We start from the raw sequence: 18,471 nt of genomic DNA, 5'->3' as shown, positions 1-18,471 counted from the left end.
AGAGCAGTTTTCATTTGTCAGGTTGTCCTTTTGTCATAACAATAGAGTTAATGGTGTATTTTACACTGAATAACACTGTTATATTGAAAGGAACAAGGGACAGGCCACTGAGAGAGGGCAGAGAATGGCACAATGCCCTTGGAAAGCCACATGTTGGTGAACCTCAAGGGTTTTTATGACTGTCAGCAGTCGTTCCATGCCAGCCATTAGAATCTTCCTTCCAGAGATTAGCAATTTCAGAATTCACCATTTGTTATGATGGGATTTGAATCAAACATTTAAAAAACATCATTAGCCATGTATGTTGTGTTGCTACTCTGGTGAGGTTACTACTATGCCACCAAAATTGTCACGGACATGAATATTCACTCTGTCAATCATTGATCATGATCTACAATCTTCTTAATTTATCTTGCAGCTGATTTGGTGACAATTATGATTCTCATCCGGGGAAAGTGCGGCATCACCAAAGGTGCTTCCCTCTACCTAATCTCCATGGCAACAGCCGATCTACTGGTCATTTTGTTTGGCATTATACTCAACGCACTTGCTTCTATATATTTCCCCCTCTCATTCCTGTTACAGCCAGCCGTGTGCAGTGTTAATGCTGTGTTGGCCTATGCTGCTATCGACTGCTCAGTCTGGTTGACCATCACTTTCACCTTTGACCGCTTTGTGGTCATTTGTTGCCACAATTTAAAAGCCAGATATTGCTCTGCCAGAACAGCAGCAGCCGTGGTAAGCACTGTTTCCCTGTTGAACATTTTGAGGAATATCCCTTTTTACTTTAAGTACCAACCACATGACACATTGGATGGTGTGCCCTGGGGATGCAATACCAGACCTGAGTTCTTCAGATTGCCAGGATGGGTGGCATTTTTCTGGATCCACCAGCTGCTGAACCCATTGATTCCCTACCTCCTGATCCTACTGTTCAATGCTCTGACCGTCAGGCACATTGTCTTGGCAAATCGGGCACGCAGGGGTCTCCGAACTCCCAGTAACAGGGACCAGAGAGGAGATGCAGAGATGGTCAATAGGCGGAAATCCATCATTCTTCTGTTTGTTGTCTCGGGCAGTTTTATATTGTTGTGGATGCCTAAGATCAGTGTTTTCTTACTGATGGAGATTACCAACAACCATTTTTACCCGAGTTATGACCATCCTGTTATGATCGCTGACATATCTGGGACTTTGCTCTTCTACCTGAGCTCCTGTACAAACACTGCCCTTTATGCTCTGACCCAGAGTAAATTCAGAGAGGAGCTGAAGAGGGCTCTGAAATATCCCTTCACTCTCATCCGTGAATCACTGCATTTCAGTAACAAACACAAGTGGATCTGCAGCTTCCCAGTGGTACATCGCTCCGTGGACATTTCCTGGTCTCAAAGCATTTAATCTTCTGTGAATGTAGCTCTCATATATTGAGTTTAAGATTGGAACATTTCTCTCATTGCTGAATGCAACATTGTCCAATTCTGGAAGCATTTCCAAACTCTGTTGCTCATGAAAGTTCCCTATTAGAGTTTCTGAGCGCTGGTGAATATAAAAATATTCAACCCTCCCTTATACACACACACAACCCCATCAGACTGCTGCTAAACTCTGAAATAGCTAATACAAAATCTGATTCAAATATCAAAGACATGGCACCACATAGCCTTACATCCCTCTATGTGTGGTGCTGTTGGTATTTCGGATGAGTCTGACCCACTCTGTATGAGTTAGGAGCAATAGCTTGTACAATTGATGTCTGTGAATGGTGTGTGATTGGGTGAATATGATCTATGATGATTAGGCTTAAATTTGAGATATTAATTATGTTGCCTTGTTGACTTTTTGTATTCTGCTACGGATACATTTTGAGTAATAAATTGGAATTTTTCATTGTATTACCAGGACGCTATCACTAGGTTGCAATGAGGTCCTTGATAATGTACTGTCAGTCAGGTTGTACCTCACTATTAGATTAAATTAGATTCCCTACAGTATAGCAACAGGCCATTTGGTCCAACAAGTCCACACCAACCCTCTGAAAAGTAACCAACCCAGACCTACATTGACCCTTGACTAATGCACCTAACAAGATGGGCAAATTAGCATGGCCAATCCATCACAACCTGCACATCTCGGATTGTGGGCGGAAATCAGAGGAAACCCATGCAGACACAGGGAGAACGTGCAAACTCCACACAGAGAATCACCCGAGGTGGAAATCAAACTCAGATCCCTGATGCTGTGAGGCAGCAATGCTAACCACTGAGCCACCATGCCACCCCAATTGTGCATTGACTTTTCATATTTTCGTTTTAGAAATTTCAGTTGAAGCTGAGAATTGAAAATTTGAACTTGTGCAGCAATGAGTTTCCTTTTTTAAAAAAAATTAGTACAAAATACTGCTGCTCAATGTTGGAAAATGGCCGAGAAAGATAAAACAGATTAATACTGCTCGCAAGACACTGTAGACAATTCGGCAGCAAGATCAAATTAGATTCTCTACAGTGTGGAAACAGGCCCTTCAGCCCAACAAGTCCAAACTGCACCTCTGAAGACAAACCCACCCAGACCCCTACCCTATATTTACCCCTGTCTAACGCACCTAACACTGTGGACAATTTAGCAAGGCCAATTCATCTAACCTGCACATCTTTGGATTGTGGGAGGAAACCGGAGCAAACCCAAGCAGACACAGGGAGAATGTGCAAACGCCACACAGACGGGCGTGATTCGAACCCAGGTACTGTGAGGTGGCATAGCTAACCACTGAGCCACCTTGCTGCCTTAAGATGTTGTGATGTTCAGGGACTGGCAGCTCCTTGGATGTTGAAATGATTATTTAAGGGAGGACCAGTGCTGGTCAACCAACCCTAAACTTTACCCTCAACCTAAACCTAAACCTAACCCTAACTCTAACCCTAACCCTAACCCTAACCCTAACCCTAATCCTAACCCAAAACCAAACCCAACCCTAACCTTAACCCTAACCCAAACCCAACCACGAACCCTAACCCTACCCCTAACCCTACCCCAACCCTAAAGCTAACCCTAACCCTAACCCGAACCTAAACCCAAACCCAACCACTAACCCTAACCTTACCCCTAACCCTAAACTTAACCCTAACCCTAAACCTAACCCTAACCCTAACCCGAACCGAAACCCAAACCCAACCACTAACCCTAACCCTAAGGTTAACCCTGTACTGTTTTGCCCCAACCCCTGCTCTGCAATGACCCTTTGGTCATTGTGAAGCCAACCGTTTGGAAAGCTCTACAATGTCACATCCACAGTGCAAACCAGATGATAACGGAATAGAAATATGGGCAAAATGTGTCTCAGTCATGGAGAAATGGCCTTTTGTTACAAAGTCACAATCACCTCTGTTTACATTTGAAACACATTGAAACTTGACTGTGCATGTTTTAAGGAATGTTCAGAGGCATGTACACAATTGATGAATCTGAATAAATTGCATTTTACATGTGTTGTATCTTTATTTTCCAATGTTGTTGACAGAATCTTCATGTGATTCATGATAGTGTGATAGCAAAACATTCTCAAAAGAGCTGAAAAAATTGGAACAGGAGGATGCCATTCAACCCCTCGATACTGCTCTGCCTGTCAACAGGATCATGGCTGATCTGACATTCCTCACATCCCTGTTGTCCCCAGAACCAGTGATTCCCCGATTGATCAAGAATCAATCAATCTCAGCCTTAAATGTAGACAAGTGCTCTGCCCCTACAGCTCTCTTAAGCATGGAGTTCTAAAACTCACAACTCTCTGAGAGAAGAAATTCCTCCCCATCTCAGTCTGAAATTGGTGCCCCTTTATTCTGAGACAGTGTCCTCTGCTCCTCAACTCTCCCATGAGGGTAAACACCCTCTCTACATTGACCCTATCAAGCCTCTTATGAAGCTGTATTTGCTCCAGAAACCTTTACCAAATACTTGCATGCCTTCTAAGATTACAAACTTCGTAAACTAAATGCTATACCTCACGATCTTTTCTCCTCTTCTGGTGTTCCTATTTGTCATAATGTCCAAATAAACCATAAAAGGTGAATAAAAGGAGACAATTTTTTTTTGCATGCTTGGAATTTCTTTAGGCACAAGAAACGACATGAGATGTAATTCAGTTGAACATTCACGCAATGAGATTAGCGATGATTCTCTGGTGATGAAGGGAGTTAGATTGTCTGGGTCATTTCGGGCATGGATCATATTCTGCCATAATCTCTCTGACTGCCTGGACAGATTTCAGGGACTGTCTGCTACTCCCCTGAACCAAAATAGAGATCAATTCCATCCGTCAATCTTTGATTTGATTTCATACGATTAATTATAGGCACGTGTACTTCCATACAGTGAAAAGCTGTGTTAGCGAACAATAGAGGCAAATCGTAATAAGCAAGGACAAACAGATCATAGGGTGCTTAGACAGAGTGAGGCATTCAACTTACACTGCAAAGGAAGTGCACACAGCAAGATCAATATCCATCTATCTATACCTGGAGTAGATTACAGTGTGGAAACAGGCTCTTCGGCCCAACAAGTCCACACTGACACGCAACCCACCCATACCCCTGCACTTACCCCTTCACATAACACTACGCGCAATGTAGCGTGGCCAATTCACCTAACCTGCACATCTTTGGACTGTGGGAGGAAACCCACACAGACACAGGGAGAATGTGCAAACTCCACACAGTCAGTTGCCTGAGACAGGAATTGAACCCAGGTCTCTGGCACTGTGAGGCAGCAGTGCTAACCATTGTGCCACTGTGCCGCCCATGATCCATCCAGAACTGACTTTGGGATTACAGTTCCAAGAACCCCCTGGATTCCTGATGAAACAGTGCTTAATCCAGAGAGGTCTATGATATGGAGTCACTGTCAATACTGGTCAGACAACATGCTGGAACCCCAGTGATTGCTCCAATAACCCTTACCTGCACTGTTCTGACATCAATTCACCATCTGCTTTCATCTGTCCATGTAATCTGTGCCATTCACGGATGAGAGTGAAGGGATATTTCAGAGCCCTCTTCAGCTCCTCTCTGAATTTACTCTGGGTCAGAGCATAAAGGGCAGTGTTTGCACAGGAGCTCAGGTAGAAGAGCACAGTCCCAGATATGTCAGCGATCATAACAGGATGGTCATAACTCGGGTAAAAATGGTTGTTGGTAATCTCCATCAGTAAGAAAACACTGACCTTGGGCATCCACAACAATATAAAACTGCCTGAGACAACAAACAGCAGGATGATGGATTTCCGCCTGTTGACCATCTCTGCATCTCCTCTCTGGTCCCTGTTACTGGGAGATCGAAGACCCCTACATGCCCGATTTGCCAAGACAATGTGCCTGACGGTCAGAGCATTGAACAGCAGGACCAGGAGGTAGGGGATCAATGGGTTCAGCAGCCAGATAAATGCCAACCATCCTGGCAAGATGTAGAACTCTGGTCTGGTGGCACAGCCCCAAGGTACACCACCCCATGTGCCATTTAATTGGTACTTAAAGTAAAACGGGATGTTCCTCAGAATGTTCACCAGGCAAACAGTGCTTACCACGGCTGCTGCTGTTTTCTCAGAGTAATGTCTGGCTTTCAGATTGTGGCAGCAAATGGTCACAAAGTGGTCAAAGGTGAAAGTGATAGTTAACCAGACGGAGCAGTCTACCGCAGCACAGGCCAACACAGCATTTACACTGCACACTGCTGTGTAGAACAGGAATGAGAGTGGGAATTATCTGTGATCAAGTGCATTGATTATGACACCAAACAAAATGACCAGTAGATATCCTGTTGCCATGGAGATTTAGTAGAGGGAAACACCGTTGGTGATGCCATACTTGCCCTAGCAGAGAATCATAATTGTCACCCAAACAACTGGAAGATGAATTGTGAAGTTTGTGGATATAGTGCATCATGAGCTATGATTGACACGGTCATTATCCACACAACTGACAAAGATGGTGCCACAGTGTTGCTGTCACTGGTTTAGAAAGCTAAAGCACCTGGTTAACACATCTAGTGGTATTCGTTCAAATCCTGTCATCACAAAGGGCGAAATTTAAAATTGCTAAAATCTGGAATAAAGACTTGTTTTAATGGTTAGCATGTAACAACTGCTGATTGTCTTCAAACTCCATGAAGTCCACTAATGTGTTCCTTTCCAAGGGTGTTGTGCCATTCTCTGTCCATGTTAGTGTACCTGTACAATCTCCCTTTCAACATAATAGTCCAATTCATCTTAAAATGTCTGATTGATTCTATTGTTATAGCAGAGGAAGAACCAGCCAAAGCAAAACTGCCTCACTCTCACTGGATTCACAACACAACAAAATGAAAACATTCAATGTCCCACATATTTGCTCAACTGTTCTTCACCAGAGGTTATAACATTACATCTTATGCATTAAGTTTATAACAAAAAACAATGTATTATTCATAGTGGAACACAGATAATCAGCAAGGCATGATAAACAATATCTACAATTTAAATTCAATAATTCTTTATCATATACGTCCACTCACATATTGAAGGACAGACGTTTTTTTTTAGATTAGATTTCCTACAGTATGGAAACAGGCCCTTTGGACCAACAAGTCCACACCGACCCTCCGAAGAGCAACCCACCCAGTCCCATTTCCCTCTGACTAATGCACCTAATACTATGGGCAATTTAGCATGGCCAATTCACCTGACCTGCACATCTTTGGACTGTGGGAGGAAACCGGAGCACTCAAAGGAAACTCACGCAGACACGGGGAGAATGTGCAATCTCCACACAGACAGTTGCCTGAGGTGGGAATTGAACCTGGGTCCCTGGTGCTGTGAGGCAGCAGTGCTAACCATGAAGGAATTAATTTATAAAGAAGCGATCTGTAATTTCCCAGTTTGATAACCAGTTTAACAATGAATACCTGAACATCATGAAATCTTTGGATGATGGGTTTCATCGCAAGCACTTGGACTGTGTATTGTGCTTGAATTCTGAAGTCACTGGACCTTACAAGAAGCGTTTTCAAGCTTCTGGAGACTGTTTCTCATTTCTTACATTATTTTCTCAGAATTTTTAACAATTCTATAACTGAGGCGAGAGAGCAAAACAAAAGCAGCACCATCCAGAAGCTTTCAAAAGAAAATTAAGATCTGTCTCATTCTTGCAACCCTATCAGAGTCAATTGTTACAGACTACACCAGACTCTCTCAAAATATATTAAGAAGGTAGCATAGACTCTAGCTTTTAGTGAGTTTTGAGGAGATTTGTAGCTCAGGTTGAGGTTCTGGATGTAGTTTTGTTTGCTGAGCCCTATAGAGTTATAGAGTAGATTCTACCAACAAACACATTGACTTGGATCCCATTTACCACCCCCGAGAAAAGAAACAGGAAATGACATCACCATGGGAAATGATGTCACCATGGGAGATGATATCACTTACCCAAGGAAACCTAAACACATAAATAGAAAGCGGACCATGCCATCAGTGCTTCATCTCACTGATGATGTTACCTAATATGATGATGAAATGTCTGAAAACGAACCTTCCAGCTCAGTGAGCAAGCCTACATCTACTCTAACTTTTCCAATTTTTAAAGGAAGAATATGGTTTTGTATTCCAGCTGCAATTTGATTTTTCAAATGACCAGGCTTGAAGCAAAATACACTCTATTCTTACGCTACGGTTAAAACAAAAACAACAAAACAAAGAAGAATTGGTAAAACTTAACTCCACTGGAAACCTTAACATAATAACAGCTTATTTTAAACAGTAACTGTTCCAATATAGTGACACACCAAAAACACACCCTGGCAAAGGCAAATTCAGTAAAATAGATTGTCTCACATGTAATTCTAGCAGCAGGAAGAATAGGCAAACCTTCAGGTGTAAGAAAACGAGAAATAACAGCTTCCAAATCCAACTTCTAGACCCAGTAATGACTGAAAGTTAAAGTAAAATCCTGTTTCTGTTGGAGCTTGAGCCCGTCCCTTCATGCTGCTTCTATTGTTCCAAATTTTAAAAAAAGCCAAGACCTCTCAAACTCTTCATTTTATTAGCTTGGTACAGAGCATTTGTCACCTCTGTCTCAACCTCTCTCACAAAAGGATACAGGAGAATATACACATCTTACAGCCATTGTAGTCTCACACAATTCAATGTTTACTGTCCTTTTCTTTTTCAACATGGTATGTGGTAGTTGGCCAGGACTGGTCCTCCCTTGATCAACATCCAGCCATCTTCCGCAAGCATAACACTATCTCGGTGCTGAATCATCTACAATGTCCTTAAAGCAGTGATTAATGGGCATTATCTCTCCAGGCCAGTTCCTAAAGCAAGCTGCAATCTATTATTCTCTTTATTTAAAAGGGAATACACTGTTGCTCAAAGGTGACATTACAATTCTCACTTTCAACTCACGGTTCCAAGTCAAAAATGAGGAAAATCAGAGCAGAAAGGTGAAGATGCCAACACTACCGAGACCACACTATCCAGCCCTTAATTGTAGGCGAGCTGATGGCCTACTGATATCGTGCAAAGCTATTAAGCCAGACACTGTACTAATCTTCAGAGGATGTAGGTTCAAATCCAACTGTGGATTCTTCAGTCAAAAGCAATCAGTATTTAATAATGACTCTGTCATGATTGCCTAAAGGAAAACCACCACCCAGTTTATTTTGGAAAGGAAACTGCCATCCTTACCCCGTCAGGCCTGCATGTGACTCCAGACCCATAGCTGGCTTATAACTAGACTCTGCACAATAAATGCTGGCCCAGTCAGTGACACGAACATAACACTGATGAATAAAATATTATTGCACATTCTGAATATATTTTGCGAGCAGGTTTCAATGATGAGGGGTACATTTATGGGTGAGAAATATGATTACAGTCCTTTATAGGTGTTGCTGAATAAGGATTTCCCATGCACTATACATTTACAATTACTTGAACTGTAATCATATTTCTCACCCATAAAAACATCCCTCATCATTGCAACTTGCTTGCAAAATATATTCAGAATGTGCAATAATATTGTTGGCACAGACATGATTGGCCGAAGGGCCTGTTCACGTTGCTATACTGTTCCATGTTCGAAACACTAACCCCTCCTTGCAAGGGTGAGTGATTCTCTCTTATTCTCTCATCCAAAGCTGTAACTTATGCAAGGCTCCTTCCACGATTGAGTTTTATATAATGACATGCCCATCAGAGATTGACAGAATTATAGAGCACAGAAGGATCCCAATCCAATCATAACACTGATTCAGGAAAGAAATATTTAACTGGTCTCATTGTCTCACTACTCTGATCTTTCCTTACAGTTCTTTGATTTTGATCTTTTCCTGTACTTGTTCAAAAGTCCGTTAGAAATTGTTCCCCTTTATATCAAACCCAACATCTACTCAGGAAGAGATGCAATTTATTCTGGATTGCTGCGTGGAATAAAATCTTATTTCATGTCTGGTCCTTTCAAGAATCCTTTCCCTCTGGCAAAAGAATGATCCTGCAGTGAAAATGATCTTGCAGTGAAATGTTATTCACCCTTTACTTGCATTGTCCCACCTAAAGGATGTCTCAACATCTCTCTCAGTTCTGAGGCCAATGTACAAGTTCTTTAATTCATTCACCACACTGAAGATTCTTATCCTAAATACAATTATCTCCCTGAGTACAGTGTATGAAATACTGCAGAGACGTAATGTTCTACCTTTGCAGTTTCTTGATTAATATCTTCAATGTAATACCACTCGGCTATAGATTTCAAAGTCAAATTCCCAATGCCCAACAATTAGATTTAGACAGACTACAATCATTTCACAATTTAAGATGATCTTCACACCTGACAGCAGTTTAAGAATAAAAAAACGAATTGCTAAAATTATTGGAATTTGAATGATGGGTGACTCTATTCGCTGAATCTACAGGAAAAGTTCAGAAACTGAATTGTCAATAGTTCCTTGTATACACAGTATGGTAAACCCCTTGTGACACAGTCCATGTTACTTCCAGTGTTACTGAGCAGACTCATTAAGCAAATTCCTGTGACATTGTACATTCCCTCAACACTGGCCGTTTGAAAATAGAGATGGAACAAATTCTAATCTCTCCCCTTTCCCAACCCAAGGACTTACATGAACAAATAAGTGTGTTTGTTTTTTAAACTGATACTTGCTACATTGGCGATGCTTGGTTTAGGAAATGGGCAACTTATTTGAAATTTGCCTTGATGTCAGTCACTGGATGTGTCACTGTGGGTGTAGTGACTAAAGCCCAGAGTTGTGTGAATTTGGTACATTGTTCCCCTTGACATGCAGAGAGAGACTTAGTTGCAGACACAAAACCAAGAGAAATGACCTTGTTTTGATTCTGCTGTACAAAGTCACCATTTGAGACACAAATGTTTCATTTTATTTAGTAAGTGTGAGAGCAGAATTCTCCCACTCCAGAACAGGTCCCCAGAGCAACAGACACAATGAGTGCCTCCATCAGAAATAAGTTTGGCCTTTCCCTGATATCTCCCTTTGGAGAACTAGCCTTCCTTTTCTCCCAGAATTCAGTTCAGTTCTCGCCCATGTTGAAGCTCAGATGGTGATGTTTTGGTTGGGTAAGAGTGCCAAGGCATGTGGAGCCATGATGGTCGAACAAGGAGAGGGACCGAGCAGCCATGGTGTGACAGAATGGGCTCAGAGGGCTGAATGGACTCCTCCTTTTACTTTTCCACCTTTTGTACCTGAGCAAGTGAGGAACCACCTCACATCCCAGAATGGCCAAATATGGTAGTTATATGTGACAAGAAATGAAATATTGCACACAGCAATGAGATTCCTCACTCTCCGTACAACAGTCAGTGGGTAACAGTCAAAACAAGAATGAATCAACAACATGATAATGTCCAAGCTGATTGTACTATGGAACAAGGCCAATCCCAGAATGAAAACTGAATTGATAGATCGTCTTGAAACATAAAACATAGGGGCATGGGTAGTCCATTCATCCCATCAATTCATTGTCAATCCCATTTGATATGATCATGGCTGATTATCCAACTCACTCCCCTGTTCCTGCTTTCTCCTCATACCTTTAGATCCCTTAAGCTTTCAGAACTGTATCTGACTCCATCTTGAAAACATTGATTGTTTTGCCCTCAACAGTTTGCAAAGGTAAACAATTCCAAAGGCTCACCACGCTGTGGTTGAAGGCAATTCCCCTGGTCTCAGCCCTAAATGGTTTACCCCATACCTTTAGACTGTGACCCCTGGTTCTGGAATCATTAGTTTTGGGGTTCATTAATCTCGTGGTTTATCAATATGACACAGTCACACAAAGCATCATAGACTTTGTTGCCAACAGCAGGTTATTGGGTGAAAGACAGAAAAAATAGCAAACACCTCTATCACACAGAAGGCATTTTTTCATGAGCTTAACAATCAAAATATCCAACATTTCTTGCAACTCTGTCCATTACTGGAGACTCATGCATAGAGAAATCACACACCTCTGTTACCGCTTTCAGTTTCTCATTGACTAGTTCCTTCTGGAATCTTTCCCGTTGCCCGTAGAGGCATGTTCACAACTGTTTTTTTATCCTCGTGAAATAATGTTTTCTCACAGATATGGGGTTCTAAAGTTTCCCACAAAGTGATGGGCATTTTCTTCATCCAATCTCTCAGGTATCTCCACAAACTGTTTTTGGGATTGAAGGTTCTACAGATACAGAGAATGCTGGAGGGAATTACCGAGATAGGGACGGGATAGGGTCTGGAGGGGTTTAACCAAGATAGAGAGCGGTTACTGAGATAGGGAGGGGTATAGGGGCTGGAGGGGGTTACAGAGAGAGGGAGGGGTATAGGGGCTAGAGGGGGTTACAGAGATAGGGAGGGGTATGGGGCTAGAGGGGGTTACTGAGATAGGGAGGGGTATAGGGGCTAGACGGGGTTACAGAGATAAGGAGGGGGTGTAGGTGCTGGAGGGGGTTACAGAGATAGGGAGGGGGTGTGGGTGCTGGTGGGTGTTACAGAGATAGGGAGGGGTGTAGGGGCTGGAGGGGGTTACAGAGATAGGGAGGGGGTGTAGGGGCTGGAGGGGGTTACAGGGATAGGGAGGGGGTGTAGGGGCTGGAGGAGGTTACAGAGATTGGGAGGGGGTATAGGGGCTGGAAGGGGGTTACAGAGATAGGGAGGGGGTGTAGGGGCTGGAGGAGGTTACAGAGATTGGGAGGGGGTATAGGGGCTGGAAGGGGGTTACAGAGATAGGGAGGGGGTGTAGGGGCTGGAGGAGGTTACAGAGATTGGGAGGGGTGCCAGAGCTGGAGGGGGATTTCAGAGAGTGGCAGTGGTATTGGTGCTGGAGGAAGTTACAGTGATAGGGAGGGGTGTAGACACTGGAGGAGATGACAGAGATAGGGAGGGATGTAGCGATCACATCAGGTGACAGAGAAAGGTGGGTACAGCGACTGGAGGAATTTAAAGAGATAGGTACGGGTGTCAATGCTGAAGGAAGTTACAGAGATAGGGAGGGGGTATCAGTGCTGGATGAGGTTACAGAGATAGGGAGGGGTTCGGTGCTGGATGAGGTTACAGAGATAGGGAGGGGGTATCAGTGCTGGATGAGGTTACAGAGATAGGGAGGGGGTATCAGTGCTGGATGAGGTTACAGAGATAGGGAGGGGTATCAGTGCTGGAGGAGGTTACAGAGATAGGGAGGGGATCTGGAGGAGGTTACAGAGAAAATGTGGAGGGTGGTTATCTGAACTCTGCTATCCAACTCAGCCCCCTGTTCTTGGTTTCTCCCTAAACCCAGTGATCCAATGGCCTTGACAGGAACATTGAATATTGGAGCAGGAGGAGAGTGATGTGGTTCATCCTGAATCAGTTTGCAATCCCATGGTGCATTTCATTGTCCATTGAGACTGGGGAAAGTCACACGTTATTGAAGTACTGTTACAACATGGAGTCAGACAGACGGATTAAATCATCCTCCCTCCCTCTATATTCACAACACAGTAAAGTTAAATCATTCATAGACCCTCAAAATTGATACAATATTTCCTAAACAGCCTGTTAAATAGCTGTTTCAGACTCTGTGAATAATCAATTCAAGACACTGGTTTGTATGGTAAATATGGTGGGTGGCACGGTGGCACAGTGGTTAGCACTGCTGCTTCATAGCACCAGAGACCTCGATTCCGTGACTGTCTGTGTGGAGTGTGTATGTTTACCCAGTGTCTGCATGGGTTTCCTCCGGGTGCTCCAGCTTCCTCCCACAGTCCAAAGATGTGCAGGTCAGTTGAATTGGCCATGCTAAATTGCCCGTAGTGTTAGGTGTAGGGGAATGGGTCTGGGTGGGTCGCTCTTCAGAGGATCGGTGTGGACTTGTTGGGCCAAAGGGCCTGTTTCCACACTGTAAGTAATCTAATCTAAAAGGCTTAGCAATTTATTCACAAAGGAGTAATTTTAACAGAGTAAATCTAAACAGCAAAGTATTCCCATTGGTCTACACTTTACATTCCATTATCTTTGATTTCAGTCTCATTCACACAGTAGACAGACAGACAGACAGATAAACTAACACAGTTCAGGGGCACATTAAAGTATATAAGAAAACTGACCAGATTATTTCAGCGGTTTATAGGATGGTTCATGGGCAGGGATGAATTTTCCTTACCTGATTTTTTGAAGATGTGGATGAGAGCCACTTTACAGTTCACCCAGATAAAGGCAGTCATACTTATAATTTAGTTTTCTGTTCTCTAAAGCTTCCAAGAGCTGAGAAGGGAAGTTAGGTATGAAGATTTCAAATCTGTATGCTGCAGCATTAATAGCTACACAAACAGGAAACACATTCCAAACGCAATCCAATCTGTGACCTCTTCCTGACAGGCTGACCCCATCCTCCCCAATATCCCAGTTACCATTCAACATCTATCACCTTCCTGAGGTAAGGACTTTTCCAGACTTGCTGGAACCCATTCCAAGAGACTGACCTTATTAATAACCAACTACTGTTATCTATTTCACAAAGATGGCAGTTAGGGGCTGTACCTTCAGTTGGAAAAATAATGTGAAAGTAGGTGAATTGTCGAGAGTGTAAAATCAAAGGATTGAGTTAACAATTTAAATGGAAGGTGATAAAACATTATAAAAAATCTTGAACCAGCTATGATTCAGTACCAATGGAGGTAAGTCTTGTTTTCTGTTGCCTGTATATCAGGCACTTGGTGAACAAATGCATCTTGGGAAAGGTGCTTCATCTCTTTTAAGGGTGGAGACATGTGAAGGCATTATTACTTTTATTATTGTCCGCGAACAAAAATGAGACAGAATGTTGATCTTCTACCAAGAAAACTGAGCGGTAAAACTGATTCAAGTTGAAAACAATTAATGGAGCAAATTGACAATTTTATATAAATTGTTGTCTTGTTGGGGTAGCAAGAGAGTGTCTCAAAAAAAATTGTTGCGTGTGTGTGAGAGAGCCTGTGTGTTTCTGTGTGTGTGTGTGTGTGTGTGTGTGAGTGTGAGAGAGAGAGAGAGAGAGAGAGACACAGCATGTGTGTGTGTGTGCATCTGTCTGTGTGAGACAGTGAGGAAGTGTGACAGTGCGTGGATCTGTGTGTGTGTGTGTGTGTGTGTGTTTCTGTGTGCGTGTGTGCATGTGTGAGAGAGAGACAGAGCATGTGCATGTGTGTGTGCATCTGTTGGTGTGAAACAGTGAGAAAGTGTGACAGTGCGTGGATCTGTGTGTGTGTGCTTGTGGGTGAGAGTGAGGGTATGTTCAGGCAAGGCACAATTTGAATGGTTTTTAATCAGCACCAGTTGTGTGTTCAGGAGAGCTCAGCACATTGACAATCTGTTTGTTTCCTGGGCAGGTCTGTGCAGCCAAGTGTGTGGAGAATCCAGGTGTAAGGGCCAGCCTGTGAAGACAGAGCATCCATATCACTCTCTCCTTTCTGCATGGGGAACTGATTGAAGACACCGTGGTAGCTCAGCACTCCCTCTCAGCGTTCCTCTGCTCTCCCTGAAAACGCTCTGCTCAAAGGGACAATTGGAAATCACTTCCAGACAAACAGAAATGGCAAATTTTCAAGCAGTGAACGGGAGACTGAGAATTGGTGTCCCCACAACCTCGTTCATCATCAAACTTTTGTGAATAAATAAAAAGAATCTGAAAGAGAGAAACATATCTGAGCTGGACCTATTAATTTATGCTTCCTTGACTTTATTTTTCCTCCACGCATAATGTTCATACCTTCTCCATCCCTTTTGTGCATCTCTCTGTGTGAACAAATGTCTTTGAAGAGCCAACAATAAAGTTATAGTTGCAGATTGGCGATTGCACACAGGTTTTGAAATTTGTTAAAAATAATTTGATTGCAATAAATAGTTGTTTTCACGATTATGCTAAAAAGGTGTGCATATTCCTTTAACGGAAATTGGATATTTGTGCACAATTGGGCAATGTGGTGCTTTCATCAAATGTTCACATTCTTGAGAACTTGATGAATAGTGAGGCTGGATTTCCAGTGCACTTCAGTTAGACCACAGCGAGAGGATTGTGTGCAGTTCTGGAAACTACATGATAGGAGAGATGTGTTTACACTGGAGAGGGTACAGAGGGAGATTTACCAGCGTGTTGTCTGGGCTGGACAGAGTTTCAGTTATGTGGAGAAATTGGGCAGAGTGGGTTTGTTTTCCTTGGAGCATGGGGGGAGACATGGTTGAGATTTGTAATTGTATAAGGGACACAGACAGGGGAAACAGGAAGTAGCTTTTCCCCTTGATTGAAAGCTTGGAGAACCAGGGACCTAGATTTGAGGTCAGGGCAGGTTGTTCAGACGGGATATGAGGGAAATGTTTTCACAAAGATGGTGGTGGGAAAGTGGAACTCTCTGCCTGTCAGAGTGGTACAAGCAGAAAGCCTTCTAACATTGAAGAAGTATTTAGATGTGTACTTACAATGGCAAGATGTTCCAGATATCGAGCAAGTGCTAGAAAATGGCATTAGAATAGCTCGGTGGATTTTTGGCCAGCGTCTTCCCGATGAGCTGTGCTGTAGACGTCAATGACTCACCAACTGCCGCATTGAATCATAAAAGTTACCGTCCGATCACTGTGAATTTCTTCAGACCCTACAAACCTGCCTCTCTCTGCAATCTCTTCCAACCTCACCATGCTGCCCACATCTGTAACATCCTTGGCCATCTATGGCCTTTGCAGACTTGTTCCTCTAACTCTGCTACTCTTCCCACCTAGTTTTATGACTATCTGGGCCAGCATTTATTGTTCATCATCCCTGAGGATGGGCAACAGACTGCGTAGAGTGTGCTCCTATCCCTCTCTCTCTCTCTCTCTCTCTGTCTCTCGCTCTCTGTCTCTGTCTCTCTCTCTCTCTTTATCTATCTCCGAAGCCAAGATAACTGAGCAGCTGACAGTTCTCCCTCACCTCTCCTCTGCTCTCCCTGAAAACCCCCTGTTGAAAGGGACAGTTGGACCCCACTTTCAGAGACCCAGAAAGGGTGAATTCTGCAGCTCACTGGTACAGCATATCATTCAGTCAGATGATTCAGCTAATTTTCCTCACTCACCCTTTGTCTGTTTGTCCAAGAGAATTGTGTCCGTGCTAACAATGCATGATGGAATTCATTCCCAGCATGGTTAGTGATTGGGGGGGGGAAGGTTTCCAGATCCTCACTCTGCCCGAATGATTGAGGTACTTTACCATGTCAGTCCCTCAATGCATGTGGATTAAATTTTAAGACTCCCTTCCCCGCCCACAGTCCCGTTCCTGTTTCCTCCTTTCCACACACAAAATCCCCTCCTTTATCTCCTCCTGTCATTCAGCTGAATCCACACTGTACATTCTCCAAAGGCCAGTACCATCTTCCTGAGGAGCGGTCCCTTACACAGTGATGAACTTACACAGATCAAGTGTAACCAAGGGTTTATCAAACTGAAGCCTAACTGGGTTCACTTTCCATTCCAAACACCATTGAGGAAGGATGGCACTGCTCTGAGGATCTTGAATGTTTCTCTAACTCCTCACCCTGATTGTCACCCACGGATAGGTCTATCTGTTTCCTTGGTGCAACGTTGAATTTCTTGTGATGAAGGAACTACCAGGACTGACCTTTCCCGTGACTCAAGGCAGTACCTATCATTAGATCACAGAAGGCCTCAAATTGTCAGTTGCTCCATTTGGTGGAAAACTCTCTTTGTTTACTTTTTGACCAACTTTAAATACACTGCCCGTTTCCTTCATCACTTCCTTAACAACTGTTCCATGTTCTTTGGGAAGAGCTAACATTCCCATTCCGTGTCTGAATACCGAAGCATGCAGTATCAATGGTGGTTTTCCACTTGAATTTGCATTCTTGCAAGTGTCCTGAAGACTGTAAGATGAAAACTAGAACAAAGTATTTTGTTTTTCAATGCTACTTTGAGTAGAGTATCCATCATTTGTCAGGATGAATAACACCAGATGTATGTGTCAAACAGAAAAAAAACACAAATTGGCAGCAGATCTGTCCAGCTGTGCATATTAACTCGACTGGAACAAATTGAGCAACTTAGTGATCGGGACAAATACATAACTGTCGCTAAATATGCCATGACATTGGATTCCATTGGAATTGGACTTATTGCACCTGGCCGTTGTGTTGAACTCAAGCAGAGTGAGTTCAGGTATGTGAAAGCTTCGTGAGCTGAGCTCAGTTGAGATCAAATAGACCCAGTTGGATAGAGATGGTTTGAGTTGGACTCCAATTGATGGAGCAGCAATGGGCTCAGTTAAAATCCATCTGATTGCTTTATTGTTTTATTCATTGCAAAAGATTTTGACGTGAATATTGTTATCTGTCTGAGATATAGAATAGTATTTATTATTTTCGGACCATTTCATTTGCAAATATAATTCCTGTGCTGGTTAATATTCAAAGCACAGTGGGGAACGCCCTCTCAAGAAGATAATGGGCAGTAATCTATTGTTGTCCCTTAATTCCAGAAAGCAAACCCTCCATTTTTAAAAATAGACTGAGCAACTGACACGTGAAACAAGAGGAAAACTGAACCAAGTGAAGAAAAACACATGTTGGCAGAACACGGTTTGGAAAAGAAGTGTACTTATTTTTTTGAGAAACATTCCTTCAGGGAGTGCTGTTCACAATCCTTTAGCAGTTCCACATGGAATATACCAGCGTTGTGGGAATGCACAATGTAACGTGGATGGGTTTGAAGAGGGTGTTTAATAGACTGGAACAGACACCACCCATCACACACGGTGTTTACGATCATGTATAAGGGAGTGTTGATTCTTATCTCAGGAGCTCAGTCCAGACTCCAAGCCCTGCGCGAGAGTTAATGAATGAGATCACCCAACATTAACAATGCAAGGACCAATAATTCTACAGATCTTATTCGCTTTCTTCCACTTCTTTGCAATTGTCTGTGTTCCAGGTGAGGAGATCATCA

General features: G+C 43.0%; 1 protein-coding gene across 1 annotated transcript; it reads left to right on the top strand.

Moving 5' to 3' along the window:
- The first annotated feature begins 435 nt into the window (after nt 1–435).
- LOC140458953 (probable G-protein coupled receptor 139) lies at nt 436–1,398 on the top strand. The gene has a single exon (XM_072553689.1). The coding sequence runs from the start codon at nt 436–438 to the stop codon at nt 1,396–1,398; it is 963 nt and encodes a 320-aa protein (XP_072409790.1).
- Nucleotides 1,399–18,471: the final 17,073 nt, after the last annotated feature.

This window comes from Chiloscyllium punctatum, chromosome 34, assembly GCF_047496795.1.
Source record: "Chiloscyllium punctatum isolate Juve2018m chromosome 34, sChiPun1.3, whole genome shotgun sequence".
Taxonomy (NCBI): domain Eukaryota; kingdom Metazoa; phylum Chordata; class Chondrichthyes; order Orectolobiformes; family Hemiscylliidae; genus Chiloscyllium; species Chiloscyllium punctatum.
The sequence above is the reverse complement of the archived record's forward strand: the minus strand, read 5'-3'. Positions and strand labels throughout refer to the sequence as shown.